Source organism: Apis florea, unplaced genomic scaffold, assembly GCF_048593485.1.
Source record: "Apis florea isolate Af1SG1 unplaced genomic scaffold, ASM4859348v1 contig_3496_pilon, whole genome shotgun sequence".
NCBI lineage: Eukaryota > Metazoa > Arthropoda > Insecta > Hymenoptera > Apidae > Apis > Apis florea.
Window position 1 is genome coordinate 7,742,887 of NW_028256773.1, and position 25,477 is coordinate 7,768,363.

The 25,477-nt window shown below is 33.9% G+C and overlaps 2 protein-coding genes and 1 long non-coding RNA gene across 6 annotated transcripts in view; all 3 read right to left on the reverse strand.

The window, feature by feature from the left end:
* The window catches only part of LOC105734980 (uncharacterized), a 61,976-nt gene that overhangs the window by 22,397 nt on the left and 14,102 nt on the right, over positions 1–25,477 (reverse strand). The window contains exon 1 of one of the 4 annotated variants that reach the window (XM_086913641.1): positions 21,611–21,633. The exons of the other annotated variants lie outside the window; for them this stretch is intronic. The gene's annotated coding sequence lies outside the window, so the exon portion shown is untranslated. Of the gene's footprint in view, positions 1–21,610; positions 21,634–25,477 lie in introns of those variants that run through there. 4 annotated transcript variants of the gene reach the window in all.
* LOC147656862 (uncharacterized) lies at positions 289–7,150 on the reverse strand. The gene is made up of 2 exons (XR_015293841.1): positions 1,554–7,150; positions 289–1,455 (listed from the first exon to the last, which is right to left on the reverse strand). It is a non-coding gene; the product is annotated as an uncharacterized LOC147656862 (long non-coding RNA).
* On the reverse strand, positions 9,675–10,782 carry LOC100868858 (uncharacterized). Its single transcript, XM_086913637.1, has one exon. It carries the CDS (start codon positions 10,780–10,782, stop codon positions 9,904–9,906), a length of 879 nt encoding a protein of 292 aa, XP_086769763.1. The 3' UTR covers positions 9,675–9,903.

Below are 25,477 nucleotides of genomic sequence, written 5' to 3' on the forward strand. Positions count from 1 at the left end.
GATTTTAACCAGAAAAATTTAATTATAAATTATAAATTTCGTGTAAAGTTAAAATGATAAAAGTTTATTTAAAATGCTACGAATAATAATATTTATTCGTAGTTATATCGATTGCTATATTTGTATTCGTTCTTTCCATCTTTTTAAATTATGTAAATAAATTGTAAGTAAACTTTATTCGTACACAACTTTCGATTGAACGTTTGAAAATTTTGCAATCTGGTCTCTGATTTTAACGAGGGTATGAGAAAAAAAGAAAAAGAAATAAAAGATTCTAGAACAGCCAAGTTACAAAGACTGGAGCGTTTCATAAAGATTTATTCTCGAAAAATCGTGCATCAGGTGTATATAAGTGGTACAATAGAGAAACGGCATAAGAAAGCTTATTAATTCCTAATTCATAATAATATGCGGTAATAATATGTATTGCAAGTATGTATGCAAGAGCTATATATAATTCTAACAATGATAAAGAATCGTCGCTGCCCAACATCATCATCATCATTATCATCATCGTTGACCATACACGTACTCTTTTAATTCTTATAACTTATCTTACGATCTAGTAGAACTTAAATAAGTACTTACAATAAGTATACAATAAGATTACGACGAATTCTTTTGGATTCTGCTCTTCTGATAATCTCCTCCGTTCACAAAATTCAAAATTCGTTGCTTTAGAAGAAAATAACCCTTTGGCTTGATTACATTACATTAATAAAAATTTTGCTCGTGTTCGTTTCATTCATAAGAAATAACATGGCCGATTCAATTCAATTTTAATTTAATTTCATTCATACGTAAAAGAAAATATTCGTAAGCTCTCACTCTCGAGTGAAACAAATTTAATCGTCAAAGTGCATTCTCATAATAGAAACTCGTTTGTTAGATAAGATCTCGGTTTCAAAGAGAGGTTTTAAAGAGAGAGAAATTTTTTTTACTCGTATTTTTTTTATAATTCTACGCGATAATTGCACTGTGACAATTTTCCTATTTAATTCAGATCCTCGTCTATTATTTTATATTTACCCATATTTTATTTCAATCTCGAATAGAAAAGTTCTCTGTGATAGTTTTTTTCTTGCTTTCCTCGATCCATTCTTTAATAACAACAACAATTAACGAGGGAGTGATTATAAAATGATTAAAAACTAAGGCAAAAAAAAAAAAAAAAGATTACAATTTTCTTCTTCGGGCAACAAATTTTAAGAGACACAATTTGAAAGGAGAAAAATACCAGAACATTACATATTTTCACCGCTTGAAAAAGTGATACGTTTCCCCTGTTGATTCACGTTTCCTTCCTCCTTCAAACTTCTCCTTACATGTAAACATACCACACGTCTGTTATATAAAGGTCCGTTTCCAGTTGTGGTTCGTCCACAAGTTGGAAACGCGTCCAACGAAGGAGAACAGCGATGCATATTTCAACCTGCTCAGCGATACGACGGATTCCTTATTATATAAAGAAAAAAATTCTATGTCTCGAGAGAATTCCTTGCCTAAGCCTTTTTTTTTCCACCCTTTTTTTTTTTTTTTTTTTTTCCACTTACCGAATCGATATGAACGAAGAACTTTCTCGTCGCTCTATTATTGTCCCAATGGGACCATTCTCGCGGCAAATAAAACACGAGTTCTATCAGGTTCTCCTCTGGCAAAACGACTCACGACGTTCGAAGAATCGATGATAATAAATATGGTTGTACGATTGAAGTTCCAATTAAAGATTCCCTGGTCAACGCGAAATTAGAAAGAATGGACTTCGAATGTAAAATTTTTTAAATACTTATTCATTTAGTTTCCGGATAGATATCGATGAAAATTTTTTCGGTATAATTTCGCTATATCGAATTTTGTTCATGCAGCGATTAATTCAAGCATTTTCACTATAGATGTCGCGACATGTCGTCAGACGATCTCAGTATCCCAGTATCTTAACCTTCAATTGCTTCCATGAAGAATTTTCAATTCTAATTTAATATCTGTATACGGAATCTTCGAAAGTAATAATTGCCAATATATTTTCACAAATTTTATTTCTTTTTGAACGAGATAACGTATTAATTGCGTTTAATTTCTTGAGAATCAGATTTTCGATAGAATTACAGATGGAATATCTAATAAGTATAGGATTACTATAGCGGCGAACAATGAAACAATAGTAAGTGTATTAGTAATATCTGTATAAACAGCTTTCGATATATGCCGAAAATTTTTCATTAATATTTCGAAAACTAATATAAATATTTTAGCTAAATATGATATAAATAGTCGAAGCTAAAATTTTACATCCAACAAATTTCGCATCGAATCACCAGAGAGAATTCTTTTTGAAATTACTGCTCGAGAATCATCGACATTTACGGATTACACGCCGTCGATGTACACGTTCGTTCGTTAATTAATCCCAATGGTTTTCTTTACGAGCCCCGATTTTCAAATTGCCGTAGAAATGGTCGATTGAATTTCCGCGAAGGCCTTGCAATTTCTTCCGGAATATCCCGTGTTCGAGAACCTCTTCCAAGAACACTCGTCCACGCCGGTTATGATTTTTCTCTCTTCACTTGGCTTTTTATAGATTTTCCTTTTTTTTTTTCTTTTTTTTTTTTTTACCGTTCAAAATGTGGGAATAAGTGGAAACGTGATGATATAATAATTTTTTCGAATGTAATCGAAAGCAAAAAAAGGCTTGTCGAAAGGAAGCTTATCGAAAAAAAAAATGAAACCAATTCATACGAGATAAAATTTAATCGATAAAATTGGTGTTATTTTGTATTAATGATAATTTAAAAGGGCAAATCTGAATTTATATAATTTTATGAATAATTTAAAACGACATGAAAAATACAAGAGAAAATATTGTATCGTTATAAAAGATACGAGAATAAAAATATCTTTTTTAAAAAATGCATTAATTAAATATTTTTTATTCCTCTTGGTAAGTAGATACTAAAAATCTTTAAATTTTTACACGAGTTCTTTAATACCTAAAATAGAAATGAACAACTAAAAGTAAAAAGAAAAATGATACCAATAATATAAATATTTAACGAGAAATATACATGAAACAAATTTATGATATTCCGTATAAGAAGAAATTCAAGTGTATTTGGAATATTTATATATCGATGTTTCAATTAAATCGATCTTATTTCATCAACTATAACTTGCAATTTATAAATTGATACGACTAATACGAAATAAAATTAAAAAAAAAAAAAATTTTAAGTATAGTATATCAGACATCTCGTTATTTTTCCGCAATGCGCAAATAAAATCAAAAATTCTCACTTATATTATATTATATTAACCAATTCTTCGAAGAGATCCTCGAGATCACCAAGTTTCGTTTCCTTTTCTTCGTTTCAAAGTTTTCACTTTATAAATGTGCGCAAGATACTACGTGAAAGTGATTGTACCACTTATTTTAGGATATATCTTTGTATCTGAAATTAACGTGGAATCCGTCGCCTTCGACTGCAACGCCCTCTTCAACCTCCAATGATAGAATATATATGTATACAGGAATACGCAGGAACGTGTATTCCTAACGGGAGATCGTGCGTTAAAAATCGATTACAATGTACAGCGATAAAAAACGTTACAATCCGATACGATATATAGAGTAAGTCCACCTTTCGAAGAAGATAGATGTACATATAGATCGTTTAAATAAACGCGAGAAAAGTACAGGAGTATACCTATGATTTAAAGTTAATCTGCAGTTTCAGCCTTTCAGTTTCGAGGGAATGAAATGGAAGAATGAAATCAATCGATTTACAATTTGAATCATTAATCTTAATAATAAGTAAATAATTTTTAAAGATAAAAATATAAAAATATGAAGCAATAATTATTTAAATTATTTTTCAAAGAATCGTTTTTATTAAAATCCTTTGAAGATTCCAGGCAATTCATATTATGATAATTATTGGTTCATTTTTTTAAATATATATAGGATGTTTCAAAAACTTCAAAGTGGTAAAAGAAAATTTTTTAAATCCTAAATATCATTTGTATCATTCGTTGTAAAACATCCTATATATCGTAACAAAAAAATAATATGCATAACGATCGATGTATCGATCGAAACTTACAAAATTAGAAAAATTAAACGTTCCATCTTCCGTCGTTGAATCTTTGATAAATATTATCGATACAATTCCCAATTTCATCGTGATCGCGTCGCAAGTGGAAACGCTATACGTATTAAGTTAAACGAAAGCAATTGGTTCCCTTCAATACCGAAAAGCTACACGGAATTACGAAACACATCGCAAAAGGCACTTTCACTCAACATTCAATCGAACCAAATCGCTTCGTTTAATTTTCTCTCTTCTTTTTTTATTTTTATTTTTTATTTTTTTATTTTTTTTTTTCCTTTTTTGAATTCACTTCTCTCATAACTCAATTTACACTTTCTTCTACTTTAAGTCGTTCTCTCATATTTTCATACGTACTTTTGTCACTTTTTCTCGCTCTCATTCTCTTCCAGCTTTGCAAGAGCATACAAAAAGTTGGAATCGCGCAAAATGCAAAAAGTGGAGACACCACTTGTTTCTTCTTTCATTCATATGATTTCTTTGGCTGTTTTTTTTTTTTTGTCTTTCTCTCCTCCCTTTTTCTTCTTCTAGTTTTCTCTTCTTAATAAATACACGGTGTCCCAATTTAAAAAAGGTAGAGATATATAATAATACAATATATATACAGAGTAAGATTCCTCGAAAGAACATTATTCACTTTTTCTCGGTATGAGATTTAATTAATTAATTAATTAATTAATTAATTAATTTTTTCATTGGATCACAGAATGATAGCGCCCGAGCGTGGCAATTTCTTCTTGAAGACGTTCGAAAACGACCTGCCATATGAATACACATAGAAAATCTTGCTGTTCGTGGAAAAAAGATATCTTGTTTTTTTTTTTTTTTTTTTTACTCTTTTTCTTTTTATCGTGCTTCATTCGCGTGATTATTATTAGATTGTCGCATATGAAATGATCGATTTCAAAAATCAATATACACGCGTTCGTTTCATTCTACGATTAAAATATACCAACTCTTATTTATCATGTTACAGTTAATATTATTTTCAATATAACGCTATAAAAGTTGGATAATTCTATTCGAGAATCTAACCATTTCACTCACAACTTTATCGATAATGCAATTACCGATCGATCAGCCGACACGAAAGTAAACATCGAGTCGTGTAATCGAGTCGTTTTCGAAAATCTCGCCGTCTAAAGCTAGCATATGTAATTAAATACCCAAGGTATTATAAAATGGAATATAGCATATTAAAATTACGAACTATCTTAATAGTAAGTACAGCGCTATCAGTCACTGGACACTGGACGTCCCGCGAATCGATAAAACAGGGACGTCGAAAAAGATTTCAAGCTGCCTCCGCTAATTATTGGTTAAGTTATTATAACCTGTACGACTTCGTGTCTCGATCATTTATTTCGTTTCATGAGAGAAAAGCGGCACGTAATACACATTGCGTAAATGCAATTAATTCGAGACTACCTACGAGGATAGTATCGAACAAAATGTCAAGATGTATATAAGATGTTCGAATCTGGACGCAATTTTCGATTTTTAGTCGTCGTGCTTCCCAAATGTTTTGATCGTTCAAGGTCACTTCTCACGCCACGGACGTAATACGCCCCAGAAACCACGCCCATTTTACGAGTACACTAGATGTCTCAACTTGGTTGCAACACATCGTAGATTATATGTACATATACTCTTTTTTTTTCTCACAGTCTTTTCTCTCACTTTGGATATTAACCAATTCGAGGTCAGGATTTTAGGATAAATTCCAAAGGTCTTGACCATCATTTGGTTTTTTATTTTGGCTTGTGCTTATCGCTAGAAATATATTCTTTAAATTTAACTCTCTCTTCGATACATTCACCTGCCGCGTTATACCGAATACTGAAGTCGACGATCGGTCGTGTGTGTTTATTCGATGGTCGTACTTAAGAGGTTAATTTCTATCTGTTGAAATTGATCGATAATGATAATATATCGAATGTAATTCGATGTTATAAGGCAAAGGGTGAATTTTAATCTATTAAAAGTAGGTGTTATTATTTGTACTTAATATAACTTTGTACTTTCTTATTTAACGGATTTTGTAATGTAAAACTCACTGAATTGGAATGTAATAATAACATACAGTCTGTTATAAAGTTATAAAATACCAATGTAAACAATAGAAAAGAAAAATTTTCGTTTTATTATCTTTGCGTGTTATTTACTTTTCTTTAAAATTAATCTGCTTTACATTGGTAATAACATTTTCGTTCAAATAAAAAAAATACACGAAAAATAAGATCCACTACTCGAGATTATTTTACTTCGTTCAGCAAGATATTTTTATATTTTATAAAGTTTCTGTATCATCCTGCGAAATATTGTGTACTCACTGACCTCGAATGTGTTAAGTATATACTCTTACTCTGTATCCTTAGTCGCTCTTTAAGGCGAAATCTCGTTTCTTCATAAGGCGTAGAGGAGAGACAAGTAAACAAGTAGATAGTAAATAACGTGATGGAAAAAGCGTCTTAGTGGCCTTAAGCGACTGACATTTTTAGGAAAGGAGAGAGAGAGAAAAAAAAAAAGAAAAAGAAAAAATTTTAGAACGCAATGAAAAATTTATATTATTTCTGGACTAAAATTTTTTCAAAATCAAAAATTGCTCGAGATTCAAGATATTCTTCACGATCAAATATTTTCTCTCGACTAGATATTCTATTTAAACTCCCTACAAATTCGATTATTCTTTCGCGAATAAATCGTGAAAAATCAATTCGACGAGTTAAAGCTATTAGAGACTTTGCAAGTTAACTCGAATGGAATGTTTGATTGTAATGCAATCGAATGCAAAATTGAAACGCAATATACAGTTTAAAGAATCGAAGAGCGACAGATTGTATATCCTCTCGTTAATTAACGTTTTTTGCTAATTGATTACACGAGATTTGGTAAAAAAAAAAAAAAAGAAAATAAATAAATAAATAAAAGAAAGACAATTTGTACAATTGTTTCGTACACACAGACACGACAAAAATCGAATTAATTCATATTGTGTTGCGAATTCGATAAATCGAGAAAAAGAATAAATCGGGGGAAAAAAAAAAAAAAAAGAAAAATGATGAAACGCATATTTCATTCGTATTTATAAAAATGGAAATATTACGCAAGAACGAGAAAAATACTTCGAAGAACAAAAGTGGAAAAAGATAAAACGTGTCAGACGCAGAAAGAGAGAGGGAAAGAGATGATGAAATAAAATTACCAAGATATTATACGATACGAGGTAAAAAAAAAAAAAAAGTTATTATTAAATTTAGAAGCACGTTAAAAATGCCATTATTCGATTATATAAAATCCGATAAGAATGAAACTCGGGTAAAGAAATTTTTAATTAAAAATTGCGAAGCGGAAACTATTTTTTTCAAAACGATCTTTTTTTTTTGCCCTTCCACATCAAATCACGTATAAACCTGAATACGTACAATGACTGATAATCAGACCATCGATACCGGGACACTTTCTTTCTTAAACTTTCTTAAACGTTAAAGGACATTATTCATCTCGAATGAATCGAGCTAAAATTAAATCGAGAGCCCCGAAAAAAAAGGACCCCCTTTAGTCCCGAGATCGGGTCCGTTTCCTCTTAAGAATTTACATTTTAAACAGTAATGAATATGTTGGCGTCGAAGAGATCTTCGTATCATTTCTTACGAGTCTATTAAATCGAATTCAGAATATAGATTATGATTAACCGGATGAATTTAATCCATTGATATTCCACTGATATTCCACCGAAGAGAAATCATCATCATCATTATTTCGATTATCTTGTAACCATCCTCTTTCGTCATACATTCCCTTCATTCAGAATCCGCAATTTCCCGCGATAATCTTCCTTAAAATTGTCTACCTCGAGAATTAATTATATCTTGGTCCTTGAGTGCATGATTTTTTTTTTCTTTTTTTATACTTTTTCAAGTCGATTCAACTTCCTCTTTCAACGACCCCCTCCCCTCTCCCCCCTTCTCCAATACTTTCCAATATTTCATTCCGCATATTTTCTCGTCTTATAGGCGTACTTCCTTTGCACGCGGTAAATCCACGAACGATCCTGGAATATCCTCGATATTATTTCCACGCGATATATCGAGGCACGAGAACTCGAAAAATTTTTTCCACCTCGATCGATTCTTCTATCGCGCTTACTCTTAACGAGGATTAAATCGGTTTCGGTCGAGAACTTTTACGAGCTTCCTCTAAAGTTTTTTCTCTCTCTCTTTCTCGAGATAGAGAGAGAGAAAAAAAAGAAAGAAAGAAAGAAATCGTTATTTCTAACCGGAAGCTTTAACGAACGAAAAGTTTTGCCATTTCTTGCTTACAATCTTATCGCAAGTTTCGAATATCGTCACGGAAGATTTCATATTCTTAAGGTGGGTTTACACTCGTTCGTACTTCGCGTCATACCGAGTGATCCATTGCATTTCGAGAGTAATATTAAATATTATCTTCTAGAAATTTAATTTAACATCGTGTTATTAGTTTGAAAAAAAAAAAAAATAAAGGATTAAATTTTTTAATTTTTAATACACTCGATGTATTATTTCGACAAGATGAAAGTATCAATTTACTTACCCATATAAAACTCACAAATACTTCTCTCGTTGCTTCAAGTAAACCGTCTAAATTTTACCCGTCTCTCAATTCTTTGCTGCCTCTTAAATCGACTTTTCCCCTCTTCGATCTTTTTCATTTCCTCGCCACGATACTTAACAAGCATAAACTCACCTTTAAACTTTGCAAAGCGTTTAAAAAAAAAAAAAAAGAAAGAAAAGAAGAAAATCGTATACGCGTATCGTCGTATTATTTCCACGGTTCTGAAATTATCGAGATCTCGATCGAGTTTCTCTCATAATCGACAATGCCGGTGTAATTCGTCGAGGAAATTGATTTTCTACCGGGTGCCCAAGGATCCTCTCCAACTTTTCCTAACGTAACAAGCACAAAAGGGACTTGTTGCCCTCGACGAGAGGGACTCGATATCGTTTCTATCGGATTTCCTCGCAGGAAATTGGTCGAGTTCGACCCTCGAATGGAATAATGAATAAAACGCGGAGAGACTGTTGCGACAATGCGAAACTTTCGAGAAGATAAAATGGGCTCGGATCGAAATTAGCGCAGAGGAAATGTTCGACTACGCGGATTTACACTTTCGTCGAGATGAAATCGTCAATCCGTAATTGCTCGCTTCATGGCAGATTTTGATTCCGCCATCTAGGATCTCTCGAGATAAATGTGAACCGTGTCGATTTATCGATCATCGGTATCAATCGATGGCGATATTGATATTCGAATTTTTTAAAGATCAACGATTTTTTTTGTATTTGCTTTGCATCGATTTTAAACGAAATGTAACGTTTGCAAAGAAACTTTGGTCCCACTTCAATCAAGTTTTCTTCTGCGAATAATTAAGGCCAATTTCTGCCTTTGCGAGAGACTGCATTCTTAATTGGAAACTCGCGTGGAGAGTTAAATTAAACGCGAAATTCTCGGATAAAGGTTATGTTTTAAACGGCTACTACTGTCGAGAGATCTCGACGATATCTCGACAAGTTTAAAAAAAAGAAAACAATCGATAACCGATCTATATTACCGATAATCGATAATCACGTTTCAAACCGACTAATCGGACGATTCCAATCTTCTTTTTTTCTTTTTCTTCGAAATACTTCGTCATCGTCTCCATAAACCGCCACGACGATCCTCTCCCCTCTCAATACCTACGAGATCCTCGCGATCCTTTAATTAAACGTTCGAGCCAGACCAGGCTCCCAACCATACCCCTCCCCCTCCAAAGTGTTTAGATCCTGGACACGTAGAGCGACCGATGAATCTGCTGAGGGTTTCCATTCTGCTTCGAGTAACGAGGATTCTGCAACAATTCCCTGGTCTCGCTGGGCGAGCCGGGGCTCAAGCTGTTGGTGGTCGAGGTTTCGACACGGTCGCTGATGATCTCCTCCTCGGTGATCTGTTCGAGGTAGAGGGACGACTGGACGGCCTGGTGATCGCCGTTCATCGCTGGGGGGGAGTAAGCGGGCGGTGGGCTCCTGGGCGGAGAGTCGGGGCTTTTCTCGTTGTGCGTCTCGATCGAGTCGATCTGCTGTTGCTCCTGCTGCTGTTGTAGCATCTGCTTCGCCCTCTTCGCCTGTTTCGTGGTCAACCCGCCCGTCTCCGCGTCCCTCTCCAACCTGTGCCCGGACTTGGACCTGGTCAACTGCCTCTGCACGTACTCCTCCAGGTCGTTCTCCTCCCTCTTGGCGATCACTTTGTTCAACACGATCAGGAATATGCCGAACACGATGGCGAACAGGCCTATCGCGACCAGCTCGTTCCACCAACCGCCCGACGCTTTGGTGCCCCAACGGGCGAGATCGCCCGGCAGAAGGCCGCTCATTAGAAGGAAAGCGCCGAAAACGAGGAAAACCACGCCTATGTGCAGCATCCCCACCGACGTGACCACCTTCGAGTCCAGCATGCCCTGACCGGCCGAGCGGCTCGAGTGACCGGCCTTGTGCTGCCTCGGCTGATGATCCAAAGAACCGGTAGATGCCCTCGGCGACGTGAGACCGCTCTCGCCCGATTGCGCGCTATAGCGCCGCTCGCGGGCACGACGCTGCTCGTCCCGCCGCTTTCTCTGACGCTTGATGGCCAGCGCCGAGTGCAATCCAACCGCGTGCATCCTGCAACACCGGAAACACAACCCTTGCTCAGTCGGTCTTTCACAACTCTCTCTCTCTCTCTCTCTCTCGCTCTCTCTCTCTCTCTCTCTCCCTATTTGCCCGACTACCATCATTTTTATGCTATTATACGACGCGCGAATCGCGAGACGAGCATCGCGATTCACTCAACAAAGCGAAATAAAGGTAAAGGATACACGCTAATTTTAACTAGTCTAGTTTTCTCTATATGTATATATATGTGTGTGTGTGTGTGCGCGTGTTGTGTATATATATGCGTTCGCATGCTGTTACGCGCCTAAACCACGACTACGTGGCTACGTTCTTTTTTTTTTCTTTTCTCTCTTTTCTTACAAAAGCGAATAGGAGGATTGTATCGTATGCGGTTGTATAATAATGGTTCAATCAAGAGGTAACAAGAGACAGAAATGATATATCCGGATGTGCGACACGATGCTCGTCCAACGGTTCGATCGATCGGTCGGTTACGCGCTCTAACAGGCTGTACAGGGTTTCGCTCACAGGGTTCACAGGATGCACTGCGATAGAATCGCCGCGTATAATATTCGCTAAGTTGTCTAATTTCGATTACCAATACGAGCGTGTGGCCAACCACCACCAGTGGAAAAGTCGTACCTGTGGAAAAACTCGTATCTTCCTTCTCGGACATCGTCCTCTCTCGTCCCTCCGTTGTGCGATGTGGAACATGGAAAAAAGGAGATGAGATGAATGTGTCCTTATTGCAGTCTGAAAAGCTGCTACGGTTCTTCTCTCTCTCTCTCTCTCTCTTTGGAGCAAGTGTGTGAAAAAAAAAAAAAAAAGAATTCTTATATTTCTATTTTTTTTTTTTTCTTTTCGCAGAGAACAGAATAGAAGGAAGTAGGGTAGAGAAGTCCATTGTAAGGAACTTTTAATTATTCCGTTACACCTCATTTCCTTTTTTCTCGGCCCCTGTGTACGAGTACAATAGTTGGATCTTCGTTAAACAGTTGAATCGATATCGCGTTCTTATTCGATTCGTATTACGGTGAATATTCGTTGGAAAAAAGATCGTTGAAAATATTATTATGTGATGCAAGTTAATCGATGGAATGGAGAGAAATAAGTTGAGAGGAAATAATAATTGTTTGGAAGTTATTATATTATACGTATATTTGTAGTAACGTTAATTATAATGTTATCAATTATAACAATATTTCGTTCAATGTTCGAACAAATATTGTTTTTTTCACGTTTCTCCTTTATCAGAAATTAAATATAAATTTATTTCTATCTCTACGTTTCAAAAAAAATCTATTTTCCTCGCGTTGTTCAGTTAGAATACAGTTCTGACGTTTCTCTCCTGTTGACGTTGTTTCCACTTCCGATTCGATATGTATGTCGGAAGTTGATCAATTTACCGACTGATGTCCGGTCGGTAAATACGAAAAATCGAAGCAAGAAACTTTCGAATTGACGCGTTTACTTGCATTAAAACAGGAAAGAATGTAATCTCGCAAATCTAAGGAACGTTTTTTTTTCTTTTTTCTTATTAAGATCGAATGAAAAAAGAAACTTATAACAATAATAATTAATAACAAGATATCAAATAATATTTAATCAATTTAAAGAAATAAAATTTTCTTTTAAAAAAAACACGATAAACGAATAGATTATGTTTTAAAGATTCTTGTGATACGAAATATTCTTTACGAAGTAACGATAAAGCAATTATATTAAAATAAAGATGAACGAAATAATTTGATGTATCGGTTATTACTTTGCGGGAAATTAAGTTGAAAGAGAGTTAAAAAGCATTCTTTAATATTAACTTTACAACGTTCTCTTCTCTTCTAATATCGTTATGTTTGCTTTTACGCTCGCAAACGTACGATGCTTTCATAAAAGTGCTTCCACGGTGTTAATTTTCATGGTTTAACTTTTTTTTTTTCCCCGCGTGAAGGCAATAAAAGAAAATTCATTTCGAGAAAGTGAAACCCGAGTCCCCGGCTTTTGTTAACATTTAAGAATAAAAAAATCGATGCAACGAATGCAAATCGATTTCGTAACAGAGAATTTACGCGAGAAAGAAAAGATTCGTTAAGACGAATACACGAATATCATAATATTAACATAAATAATATATAACGAAGAAAACTCTGTCCACGTTCTCTCGAATAGCATTTATAAAATTAATTTTTCCGAATAATCAGCTATACTTCAAACGTAAATATTATAAAATTGTAAGATGAAAGGAAAACCTTCATTTTAAAATCATTTCCATACCTTTTTTTTTTTTCCACGTAATTCCACGCAAGCGAATGTTCCACTTTTTCTCAGAAGAGAACATCATCGTGCTACGTGATACGAATATAAAATATCATCTTCAAGATTCATTATTAGAAAATATAAATTTTATTTCATCAGAGAATTATTCAACAAACGAATGGGAATGAAATTGAATTTTTACATCCGTTTCTCACGAAATATCCCTACAAGAAATAGAAACGACTTTCGAAATTAAACCTATCAAAACTAACTTACTTTATATTTGAATCTTTTTTCTTTTCGCGCTTCACGATTGATATACGATTGTTTAGAAAGTTTTCGTCGCGTGTTTCATCATTGGAATAAATACACCGCCTGTGTAGCGAAAGAACATTTTTCAAGGGGGGATTCTCGAATCGAGAAGAATGCGTTCTCGTTCCTTTGCGGCTAATCTCCCCTGCCTCCTGTGGCTCATTTAATGGACCTTCCACGTTTCTCTCTCTCTCTCTCTCTCCATCCCTCCGTCCCTGGGACGTACTTACGTAAGCCAGGATTCTTGCAAACTGCATTACGTGGCGACATATCTTCCCGGAAAGCTCGCCATATTTTTCGTGTAAGAGAGTCGCTAACGGCGTACGAATCTTTTTTTTTTTTTTTTTTTTTTCTCTCTCGCAGAGTTTATCCCCAAAGTTTTACTTCTTAGAAACAAAGGTGTGGAATTATTTGATTCTTGAGAGAAGAAGAAGAAAAAGAATATTGGAGATGTTTAATAATAAAACGTGTGACAGAATTAACGAGAAAATTTCGAGTTTTGTTATATTATGTTCTTGAAAAAAAAAAGATATTTTTGATAAGAATTCAAGTTGAAGTTTTGCTATTCTATTTTTAATATATTTAATAAAATAGGAATTGTTTGGAATATTTATTCGTCTTGGAAGGTTATAAATATATTTAAACTTCGTGTCGTGGATCGAAAAGCGATGTTAGTTATTTTTGATCCATATCTGAGTTGTGGGTACTAAATGTCATTTATATAAAATTGATCTGATGATGGCTCGGCTGAGCTCAAGGTTAATAAGACGTTAATAGCAAAACTAGCCAAAGATTGAAATTTTTCTATCGTATTTTTTTTTTTTTTTTTTTTTTAATATATTTGATTGTAACGATAAAACAGAATCAATTTTAAAAAATTTAAATTTAATTTTTAAAAATTCTAAAATTTTTCTTTTAATTACGTTTTTGGATATTTCGTTGGACGCAATCCTTTCGCGATTTCGAAGATCAACAAAATTACACAGAACAGAAATAACTCTTTTATGCTCTCTTTAAATTATTCAACCTACTTTCTTCGTGATACAGGGTTGCTAAGAGATCATCTTTCAAGATTGCATATTCATATTTTATCCCAATATTGATTCGTCTCATTAATTCTATTCGGGATGCTAAGCTTCTTTCTAAGCTGGATATATATTTACCTTCTCGAGATTTAGCCAGCCTTTCTTTTTCTTTTATTTTCTCAAAAGAGATCGATTCGCATTCTCTCGATGCGCGTTGATAATGGAAAATATTTAAAAAAAAAAAAAAGAATTGAAAAGATACATCTTTATTATCATATCTTATGTTAATTTTTTTTTTTTTTTCTTTTTACGAATAAAAATTTGATTCGTCGTTTTCACTCGAACGTCGTTAAATTATTCGAAACTATGATTTCTATTTTAATTCGAGTTAAGTATATATATAAAACACCCTCGAGAAATATATTTTTAACTTTTTCATGCAACAAACACTGGTCACTTTTATTTTATAACTCGAGGTATCGTGGAAATCGATAAACTAAAAATAAGTTTATTATTAAATCGCTTCCAGTATAATGAAACGCTTCCATATTCAAAAAGCCAAACTAGTTTTCCCGTATTTCGCAAGGGGAAAAAATAATGATACTCGAAAATTCCCATACATTCCTCCCCATCGATGAATTTTATACAACGAAACTCAACTAATTCTAGTTAGAAAATTTAATTCTTTTCATTTCAAACTTGTTAAGTAAAATATCTCGTATACCGATCCTTTTCCCACGCAACAAATGATAATTAACTCCAGCATACTTCGAAAACTAGATATTTTCTTTTTTTTCTTAACATATTCATATGCACAAACACGAAGCACAACGTTCAACAATCTGGAATTTAATTTTCCTTGCTTCAACTTCTTTTCAAAGCGTACACGATTCGTCTGAAAGTAAAAAATTTCCGCTTCCTTTCAAAGAATTACGCGAGATGAATTCGAGATATATTCCAATTCTTTCAAACAACTTCGTGTTTGTTTCTAATTTTCAAACGCACAGACTTCTCCAAGATACGTGTAAGCCGTAACAATTTCTCAAAATTTAATCCTTCCTTCAACAGCATATCGGATCCGAGATACAAGCTCCTCCCAGTTCCAATCCAATTTTCGAAGAATAAAGCGTGGTGAATTAAATCGATATTCCAAATATTCCCTCTCAATGCAATGCACATGAACATTGCTTCAAACATTGCATCAGACACGAACGATCTCTCGAATTTAGCCCCACCTCCTTCCAACAACATCTTCGATTCTCGATCGAACGTAACGCGAAATAACCTCCGATCCTCCTTTTCGAAAATTAACCCGATCGACTCCGATACTCGGAGATCTTTTCAAAGATTCACACGCAGAATAGTGTATACCCTTCTCCCATCCTCCACGAAAAAGTTTCCTCCACTGAAACGTTCGATTTCGCGCTTCGAAAGCAAAGGTAATTTCCTCGTGAATTCGCACGACAATGGCCGCACTGTCGTGACGCGTTCGAAAACGCATCGGCGCGACTCCCCACCCAATTCGGCCACTCACGCGCAGCCACGCTCGATTGTTTTGCTGCAAAAGTTTCTTTATCTCTCGGTCACGGGAAAGCGTGTGTTTCGAACGCGCGTTCATATTTATAATGGAAAATGTAGGTCGAGCTTCGATGGGAAAAGCGGGGATAAGATTTTTATCTTGGTGGCTTTATTGGCCTCTCGTAAACAACGATAATCCTGTTCCCTTCGATCGTATCGCAGAATGGTATCTCTCTCTCTCTCTGGTTAACGAGATATCTCTGTTCGGATTGGAAGTTGAGGCGCGAGACGAATGCGGATTTCGTGGCATTTAATCGCGCGATCGATGACCAAGGGGATTACAGTGGTTCATGGACTTCGCGTTCTTTCGGGAAATTGGGGATTTTGTTGTCGTCTGTGTGTAGATGTGTGTGGTTTATAAATGGTTTCTGCGAAATTTTGGGATAGATTTGCGCTATATTTATGGATTATTTTGTTAGGGTGTAGAATAGATCGAGATTAGGTTCGAGATAAGTTTTGATTAGATGTGGGTTGTGTCTTTTGTTCTAATCCATTTGATATTTTTGAAATATCAGTTGAAATTTGTTAATTGATACAATAAAGCGTCAATTACTTAATCTCGATTATTTGAATACTGTCTTTTAATTCAATAAAGTTGGTGTTATGAATTTGAGGTTAGGTTTGGAATAAGTTGAAGATAGGTTTTGATATGGATTGTTTTGTGTAATTTTATAATTTAGAGACAATCAGTATAGAACGTCAATTATCCAACTTCGACTATCTGAATCGTTAATTATCTGAATTAGTGTTGCCATTTTGCATTGTCCATCCTCTGTTAAACCAAATATAACAATTTGAATAATATACATATACATTTCAAAGTACAGAAATAATATTCTTGCATCGAATCAATAATTTTTAATGTAATTCTTACGATCATAAACTGGATAAGTCCGCTCATGCTTTATTATCCGGACAACTCGATTCTTCGAGCCATTCTCCAATTAGTCCGGATAATCGATTCGCTCTACTGCAATTGAATGAATTTGGATTTGGTTTGAATTGATCTGATCTTGTAAATTTATGTGTATTTAAAATAACGAGATTCCAAGGATATCTTGCTAGAAAAATTTTGCCTTTGAATTTTATTTTTTCCCCTTCTTCTTCCTCTTCTTCTTCTATATATATATATATATATATTCAAATTTTCAAATTTTCCACTCGACAAAAGGGATCGCGTGGCAATTAAACGATGAATTAAAATATACCAAACCAATTAAGAAAGCCAAGTACCATTTACAATATAACTACTTGCCTTCGATCAAATGTATTCAAAGATATTCCGCTGTGTATAATCATTATTATCGAAGACAAAATATTCATCAACCGTTATTAAAATATGTAGATCGAACGAAGCATCGGTCATCGGATCTCCAGAAATGATCTTCTCTCTTCTTCTTTTTCTTCTCGTGAAAAATTGCGCTTTCTTCCACTTTCGTATACATCGCTCGAGGTATATCTTGCCTTTTGCCACGAGTACGATTTAAGACGTTTGCGAGAGCGCACTTGGGCCACGGTTGGATCAAAAGTCTTGAAATTTAAAAGGACGCTCGTCGCCGGTTGAAAACGTCTCATTTTCCCCTCCGGGATCGTTTCACAATGGCAATACACCAATCCTTTCTCGTCCAACTTTTATTTGTTGCGGAACGGGGATATTAAATCGCAGGAAGGGGATGAAGAGTAATTAAGAGTTTACCGGATCTTTCATCCCTCCCTTTTTTTTTTTCTTTTTTCCATTTCGTGTTCAACGTAACGTCGTTCCGTGATTTTTTTCCAATTTCGACGATTTTTCCTTCTTTTTCTTCTTTTCTTTATGAAATTAAGCTTGCGCTATTGTTTCGGGAATGAAATATTGAATCGCGCGAAAGAATGAAATGACGAAGAATAATTGGTTAATAATTAATAAGATGTTTCGCGTTCCTTTTTTCACTCTCGTTTCCTATTTGACGATCGTTTAGTGATTTTTTTGTAATTTCGACGTTCTTTTTTTTTTTTTTTTTTTTATTAAATTAAGCTTTATTTCACCGCTTGCACGATTGTTCAGGGAATGAAATGTTGAATCGCGCGAAAGGAAGAATTCAGAAAGGAGAATAATTGAAGGATAATTGATTAATAATTGAGAGGATGTTTCATGTTTCTTTTTTCACTCTCGTTTTCTATTTAACGATCGTTTAGCGATTTTTTTGTAATTTCGACGATATCGTTCAACATAACTTTACATCAGTGACTGTTTTAGGAAATATTGAATTTATTTCATTTCAACGATCGTTTTTCTGATTTCGACGATATCGTTCTTATTCGAGACAATTTTATTTATCGCTTGTGATCGTTTTAGGGGTGAAATATTGAATCGAGCGAAAGGAGTAGTCAAAGAAACGAATAATTAAGACGTTTCATATTTCTTTTTCGTTTCAGATTCAGCTCGTTTAGTGATTTTTTGTAATTTCGACGATGTCGTTCTTATTCGAGATAACTTTATTTATCGGAGTGAAATGTTGAATTGAGCGAAAGAAATAGTCAAAATATTAAGAATGTTTCGTATTTTTTTTCCGTTTTTCGTTGTCGTTTCATGATCGTTTTTTTTTTTTTTTTGTAATTTCCTGTTCCTTTCTTTACGAGGTTCGAGATTTATTTTGGTCGGCTTGTGATTGTTTATAATATAAAATATTGAACGAAATATAGTCAGAAACGACGAAGAATAATCAAGATGGAGGATGTTTCGTATTTCTTTTTCACTCTGAAAACTTGTTCAACGTTCAACGATATTTGCAAAAGTGATATTCGAATTAATAAGGATGAATTGATTAATTGTCAAGTGAATATCGTTCATCAGAGACGTTTAATTAATTACATTTGGCTTGATTGTAAATTAGAACCGATCAGAAGTTGGAAAACAAAGATTTGAAGTTGAAAAGTTATTTGTGATATGATTCTCTGTCTCGACTGAATGTTTCGTTATGAGAAATCTCTGTTGATCTCTTATTGGAAATTGAAGCATAGAAAATTGAATATTCTGACTGTTAAATAGGATAATTTCGAAAAACGTGGATTACATTTTTATAAAGATAGAATCACGCGTTCAATTAATGGAAAGAATATAATGAAGATTTTTGAATGGCGAATTTACAAATTTACAAAATATTTATCCCATTCTCTTCAATTATTCCACTGAATCTAACATCTAATTTATTTAACCAAATTTAATCTTTCAATCTTCGAAAATTACATTTCAGATTTGCATAATTCATCATATCATAACTGTTCAATACACGTGAGTATTCCACATCCCCACATCGATCAAGAATCGAAAAAAAAATAAAAAATCAAAATATTTTTCTCGTTAAATTTTACCTATTCAAATTTTCGACAATTTCATAATCATCACGTATACAAATATTCGACAATCCAAGGATCGAAAGAAAAATTTCTTTCCCTAAATTTTCCATCCTATTCTCCAAATTTAATCTTTCGAAAGATACGAATAATCGTTACAATTTCAATCATACAATTATAATATGCACACATATTCCATCGATCAACAAGAATCGAAGAGAAAAATAGTAAAATCCTAACTTTTCCAAATCTAATCTTTCGTTCTTGGAAAGATACGAATAATCATTCTATTGCAGATACACACATAAATATTATGCACATTCCATCGACTAAAAAAAAAAAAAAAAAAAAAAAAATCTTCCCATACTCGTCGATCGTTCGATCCAAGAACGAGAACGAAGAAGCAAACAATCGTTCGGCCTGCTCGCCTCACCGGCGAAGGTTCGAGAAAAAGAGAGAAGACACACACTCTCTCTCGTTCCTCGAAGAAATAAATTGATAGGGACCGATGGTTTTCGCGATCACGAGGGCGCGGGGACGCAGAATCGTTTCCCCCACGAGCGATCAATAAACCATCCCCTTTTGCGGAACGCAAACGCAAAGTACACGGGTTGGGATAGCGCAGTACGCGCAACCGGGTCACACATGTGCTCGTGCATGCGTTGCGTGAGCGTGTGTGGGACGCCAGGCGCCGCGACGCTTCGTCGCTGTGAACACGACCAGGAAATTAACACTCCGCGATGACCTTAATTCCCGTGCGAAACGCAGTCTCCTCGGGGTGTTTCGATTCCCCGACATCGATCTTTTCTTCCTTTCCTCCTTTTCTTTTTATCTTTTTCTTTCCCTTTTTTTCCTCGTCTTCTTTCGTATCCAACTGTAGAAAAACTTACTTTTCCTCGAACGACATTCAATATCATTCGACTTGCTTTCTTCTTGTGTCATAGGATAGAAAGAGCGATGAAATAGATTTGTATCTTTCGTATGAAAAATTTCCTATACATACATTGAAGTATAAATGAGGTAAGAATCATTCTTCTTCGAATTAAAGATGTGTTACTGGACGAGGTTTAATGTCGATAAAATAGATTTGTATCTTTCTTTATGAACAATTTTCTATACGTTGAACTATAAATGGGATAGGAATCACTATTCGCATTAAAGATGCGTTAAACAAACACGTGAAGAGGTTATGTTAGATGTTGGTCGATTTACTCTCTTCTCGTGTTATAGAAAAGATGAAATAGTATCTTTCGTATGAAAAATTTTCTATATATACATTGAAGTACAAATGAGGTAAGAATCATTCTTCTTCGAATTAAAGATGTGTTACTGGACGACGTTTAATGTCGATAAAATAGATTTGTATCTTTCGTATGAACAATTTTCTATACGTTAATACGTTGAACTATAAATGGGATAGAAATCACTGTTCGTATTAAAGATGCGTTAAACAAACACGTGAAGAGGTTATGTTAGATGTCGCTCAATGTTGATCGATTCGCTTTCTTCTCGTGTTATAGAAAAGATGAAATAGTATCTTTCGTATGAAAAATTTCCTACATATACATTGAAGTACAAATAGGATAAGAATCATTCTTCTTCGAATTAAAAATATTGGACGACGTTTAATGTCGATAAAATAAATTTGTATCTCGTATGAATAATTTTCTATAAGTTAATACGTTGAACTATGTACGAGTATTAAAGATGTTAAACAGACGTGTGAAAAGGTTATGTTATATGTCGCTCAGATAAAAGATTTGAATTTTTCATATGAAAAATTTCCTATACATACATTGAAGTATAAATGATGTAAGAACTATTCTTCTTCGAATTGCGAAAATGCATTATTGGACGACGTTCAATAAAAGAGCGATGAAATAAATTTGTGTCTTTTGTATGAAAAATTTTATGTGGATTAATATGTTCGTACGATACCTTTTATTGAGTTATAAACCTAGATGGGAATAAGAACCACTCTTCTTCGAATTAGAGATGTGTTAAAACACGTAAAAAGATTTATGTTGGACGACGTTCAATATAGATTGATTCGCTTCTCATAAGATAAAAAAGAAGAAATAGAATTTGTGTGTTTCGTATGGAAAATGTTGTATAGGTTAACACGTTGAACTACAAATGGGAATCATGTAATAGAAATCACTTTTCTTCAAATTAAAGATGTGTTAAATAAAGACAGATGAAGAGGTTATGGTACGACGTTCAACGTCGATTTGCCTTTTTTCTCTCGTGTTAGTCATAGGATAAAAAAGCAATGAAGTAGATTTGTGCCTTTCGTATGAAAAATTTTGTGTGGATTAATATGTTCGTACGATACCTTTTATTGAGCTATAAATCTAGATAATGGGGGCAGGAACCACTCTTCTTTGAATTAGAGATGTGTTAAACGAAGCACGTGGAGAGGTTATGTTGGACGACGTTCAATATCGGTCGATTTGCTTTCTTCTCGTGTCGGTAATAAGATAAAAAAAGCGATGAAATAGATTTGTTCCTTTTGTATGAAAAATTTTGTATAGATTATAATATGTTCGTACGGTACCTTTTATTGAGCTATAAACCTAGATAATGGGGATAGAAACTACTCTTCTTCGAATTAGAGATGTGTTGAGCAAAAACACGTGAAGAGGTTATGTTGGACGTCGTTCAATGTTGGTCGATTTGCTTTTTCGTCGTATTGGTCATAAGATAAAAGAGATAGATTTGCGTTTTTCGTAAAATGAAAAATTTTAATGCAAGTTGAAATATTTTTGAAACACTTTTGAAAAATTGAATCTAGATTTATACATTAAAAATCCTACACAAAGAATTAAACGAATTATTTTGAATACATAAGAACATATAAAAAAGTATGATTAATAATAATTACGATAAAATAGATACTTTTATTGGCTTCATTAGAACTTTTGTGTCTGTTTTAACATAGAATCGATTCTTCAAAGATGTTCCACGAATATATTAGTTCTCTGTATAATTAATTAATTATTATAATTAATGACTACTTGAAAATTTTCTAATACCCGTCAAAACTTTTACCAAAACTTAAGAACAGTAGATACGGGTATTAGAATTTAAATTTTGTTTTCTTCGAAAAGAAAACTTTTTTTTTATATCTTTAAATTCAAAATTGAATAAAATTAAATTTATCGATCGATGCAACGAAATTACTCGATCACGAAACAACGTTTGTGAAATGTAACATTGTTTAATCGTAATAAAGTTGATATCTCGTTTCATGTCACGAAGCAACAATTAGTTCAGCAATTCTGAAATCGAAGTTCTGAAACAGGTAATTTGTTTCTCGAACAACTTTCACAGATTGGAGCAACTGTTGCTTTTCACGGATCAATTAAACGAATTATCGAACTCGTCCACGCGTCTGTTAAAACTTCTCCAAACAACTAGAAGAAATAATTTCTTTCAAATTCTATCTAAATATAATCGAAAAAAATATCGAGGCAAATTATAAGAAGAGGAATCGTCTTTATATAGAATAAAAGAATATTTCCTTTTGAAATTAATGGAAACATTTCACGTTCCGTTGCTTCAACTAACTCGACGTTTTTTTTTTTTTTTTTTTTAAATTAGTAGCCTCGACACCTCTTTGAAGTACGTAATCAATCCATCGTTTATGAAGGAAGACAAGATGACAGGGTCGATTTATCAAACGCGATGATTCCACCGTTTACCATCCATCTTTCGGCATTACAATTATCCGTAATCCTCCACCTCCAGTTTCTTCGTTTCCATTAATATCTCGACGACGATTATCGCGGACGTCGTTTTCGTTTGTCTTCGATTCACTTTTTTTTTTCCTCTCTTCTTTTTACGAGACTTAAGTTATTATTGTTCTTTTTCCACCCTTCTTTTTTTTTTTTTTTTTCCTTCTACCTCTCCAGCTAATTCCACGTTATTTCTGTATCTTTTACGGGAAACGCGCCATTGTATCGATTTATCGGTATCGACAAGGCCTTAATAGGGTTATTCGTTTTTAATCGATCTCTATGGTCCATTCTGCGAAACGATCTCAATTTATGTTGGAACTTTCGATTAAATATTCGCTTCGAGATTGGTCAATTTCGAGGAGTAAACATAGGGTGGAAGTTTATCAAAAAAAAAAGAGAGAGAGAGAAGAAAAAACCTTTGTTCAAAGGAAAGAGGAATATTTTTTTTGAAAAAATATTGGATATATCGTCAGCCTTCGATCTCGATAATATTTTTGTCAAGGTCGTCGTATGGAACGATGTTGTGCGCAAAATTTCATAATCGTTGTTTATCAAAAAAGAAAAAAAAAAAAAAAAGTTATTAACAAGAACAAGTTCAATAATTTAGATCAACAGGTTAGATTTATTAAAAAATTATTAAAACTAACCTGATTCAGGTCTAATGATATCAATTAATAACTTTAATTTCGCGTCGAATTAAAAAATTAAATAGAAATTCATTTTGAACTGATTTAATGGTCCGATTAACTTTCTCAATCGTCCAATAAGCCACTAGATTGAAACTATAACCTTAACCTAACCTAAAAAGTTTCGAGAGAAAAAAACTTGTTTGCCAACAATTTTTCAATGAATTTGACAATTTTCTGTTCAAAGTGACGTGAGTTCGACAAATTAAAAGATGGTGACGACACCGTTAAACAAATTTATCGAAAAGGTAATATATTTATATATTATTTCGAAACGTCGTTATCACATCGTATATCGTGATATGCGAAAAGAGAGGAATTAACGAATTAAAAATTTTGAACACGTGCACCTTTCTCGCTGTGTACAAACGAAAATTGTATACATTAAAAGTTAGCGCGTGTATGTGTGTGTGTGTGTGTGTGTGTGTGATTTCATCTTTTTTAAAATGAATTTCCGCGAGGAAACAAGTGTTGCTCGTATTGCATAATTCATCGTGCCATGTACTCACGCAAAGTAACATTAAAATCTAGGGATATTTAGATTGGATAGCTTCTCTTGTAAAATATCGATTTTTCGATCGAGATTTTCAAGCACTGACCCAGATCTCTCTCTCTCTCTGTCGAGTGTTTGTCAATACTTAATCTATGCAAACCTACTTTCTTTTTTTGAATCGCGTCAATCCTCGATATTCGATACGCGTGAAAAATACGCGAGACGAACGGTTGAGAGAAAGTCTGAAGAATTTATTAAATTTGTAATTCTTGAGAATATATTATATCGTGTGAAAGAAACGAATTCGAAAGAATTTTGAAATATTGACGAACAATTCACAACGAATGGTTTAATAATATCTCGACTCGAATTTAAATAGGAGCGCATCGCGTTAGAACGATTTATTTATTTAGCCGAGATAAACTTAATTGTGAGTTAAATTTTAATAATCGATACGTGAATTAAGATCATAGTTGTGTATTAATTAAATCCCACGATTCGTTAGGATTCATATTTTACTGCAATAGCACCGGATTGCAATTTCAAATAACTCGTGAAATCAGCGTTATTAATCCTGTTACACGGTGTACGACAACAATTCCAGTGATTCCAGTTGATCCATCGGTTTTAAATGCAAATTTTTACGCGAGCATCCTAAAATTTCGTGATACGATTTGTAATAAAGTGAACGAATTTGCATATTGCACAAACGTTTATTGCACTAAACTGATGTTACCGTTCGAAGAACTACTGTAAAAATTGTACAATCGTTTATATTATGAGTGAACGAATGGTAGTACTTTAAACTCTTTGTCGACTATATCGTCGCTAAAATCTATCTGTCTTCTACATCCAACTCAATTGCTAGACTGCGAGTCTTGATTTTTCCTCCAATCCTTGCCTTTCGTGAAAATGCACGCAGAGAGGGTTTGGAGGGCACTTTCGAACGGCAAATATGACTTGTAAAATGGCCGCCGTTGTTGCGGTTGTCTTTGCTTAAATCAAGATCTGGAAAACCATGCCCGCTCGTAAATTAATGTTAGACTATTAAAATTCGAAAATGTTGAAAATAAAGAGACCCGACAAGCTCTTTTCTTAATAAAATTTCAAATAAAGGACCGAATTTTCGATTGGTCAAAATCGATATAAAATATTCATTTTATATCGAAGCAATTTTTTATTTTTCACGCTTAAAATTATTGTTCCGAAACAATAATTTTGAACACTGTTGCAATGTGGATAAAAATATTTCAACGTCGAATCACGTTATTGATGAAAAATAA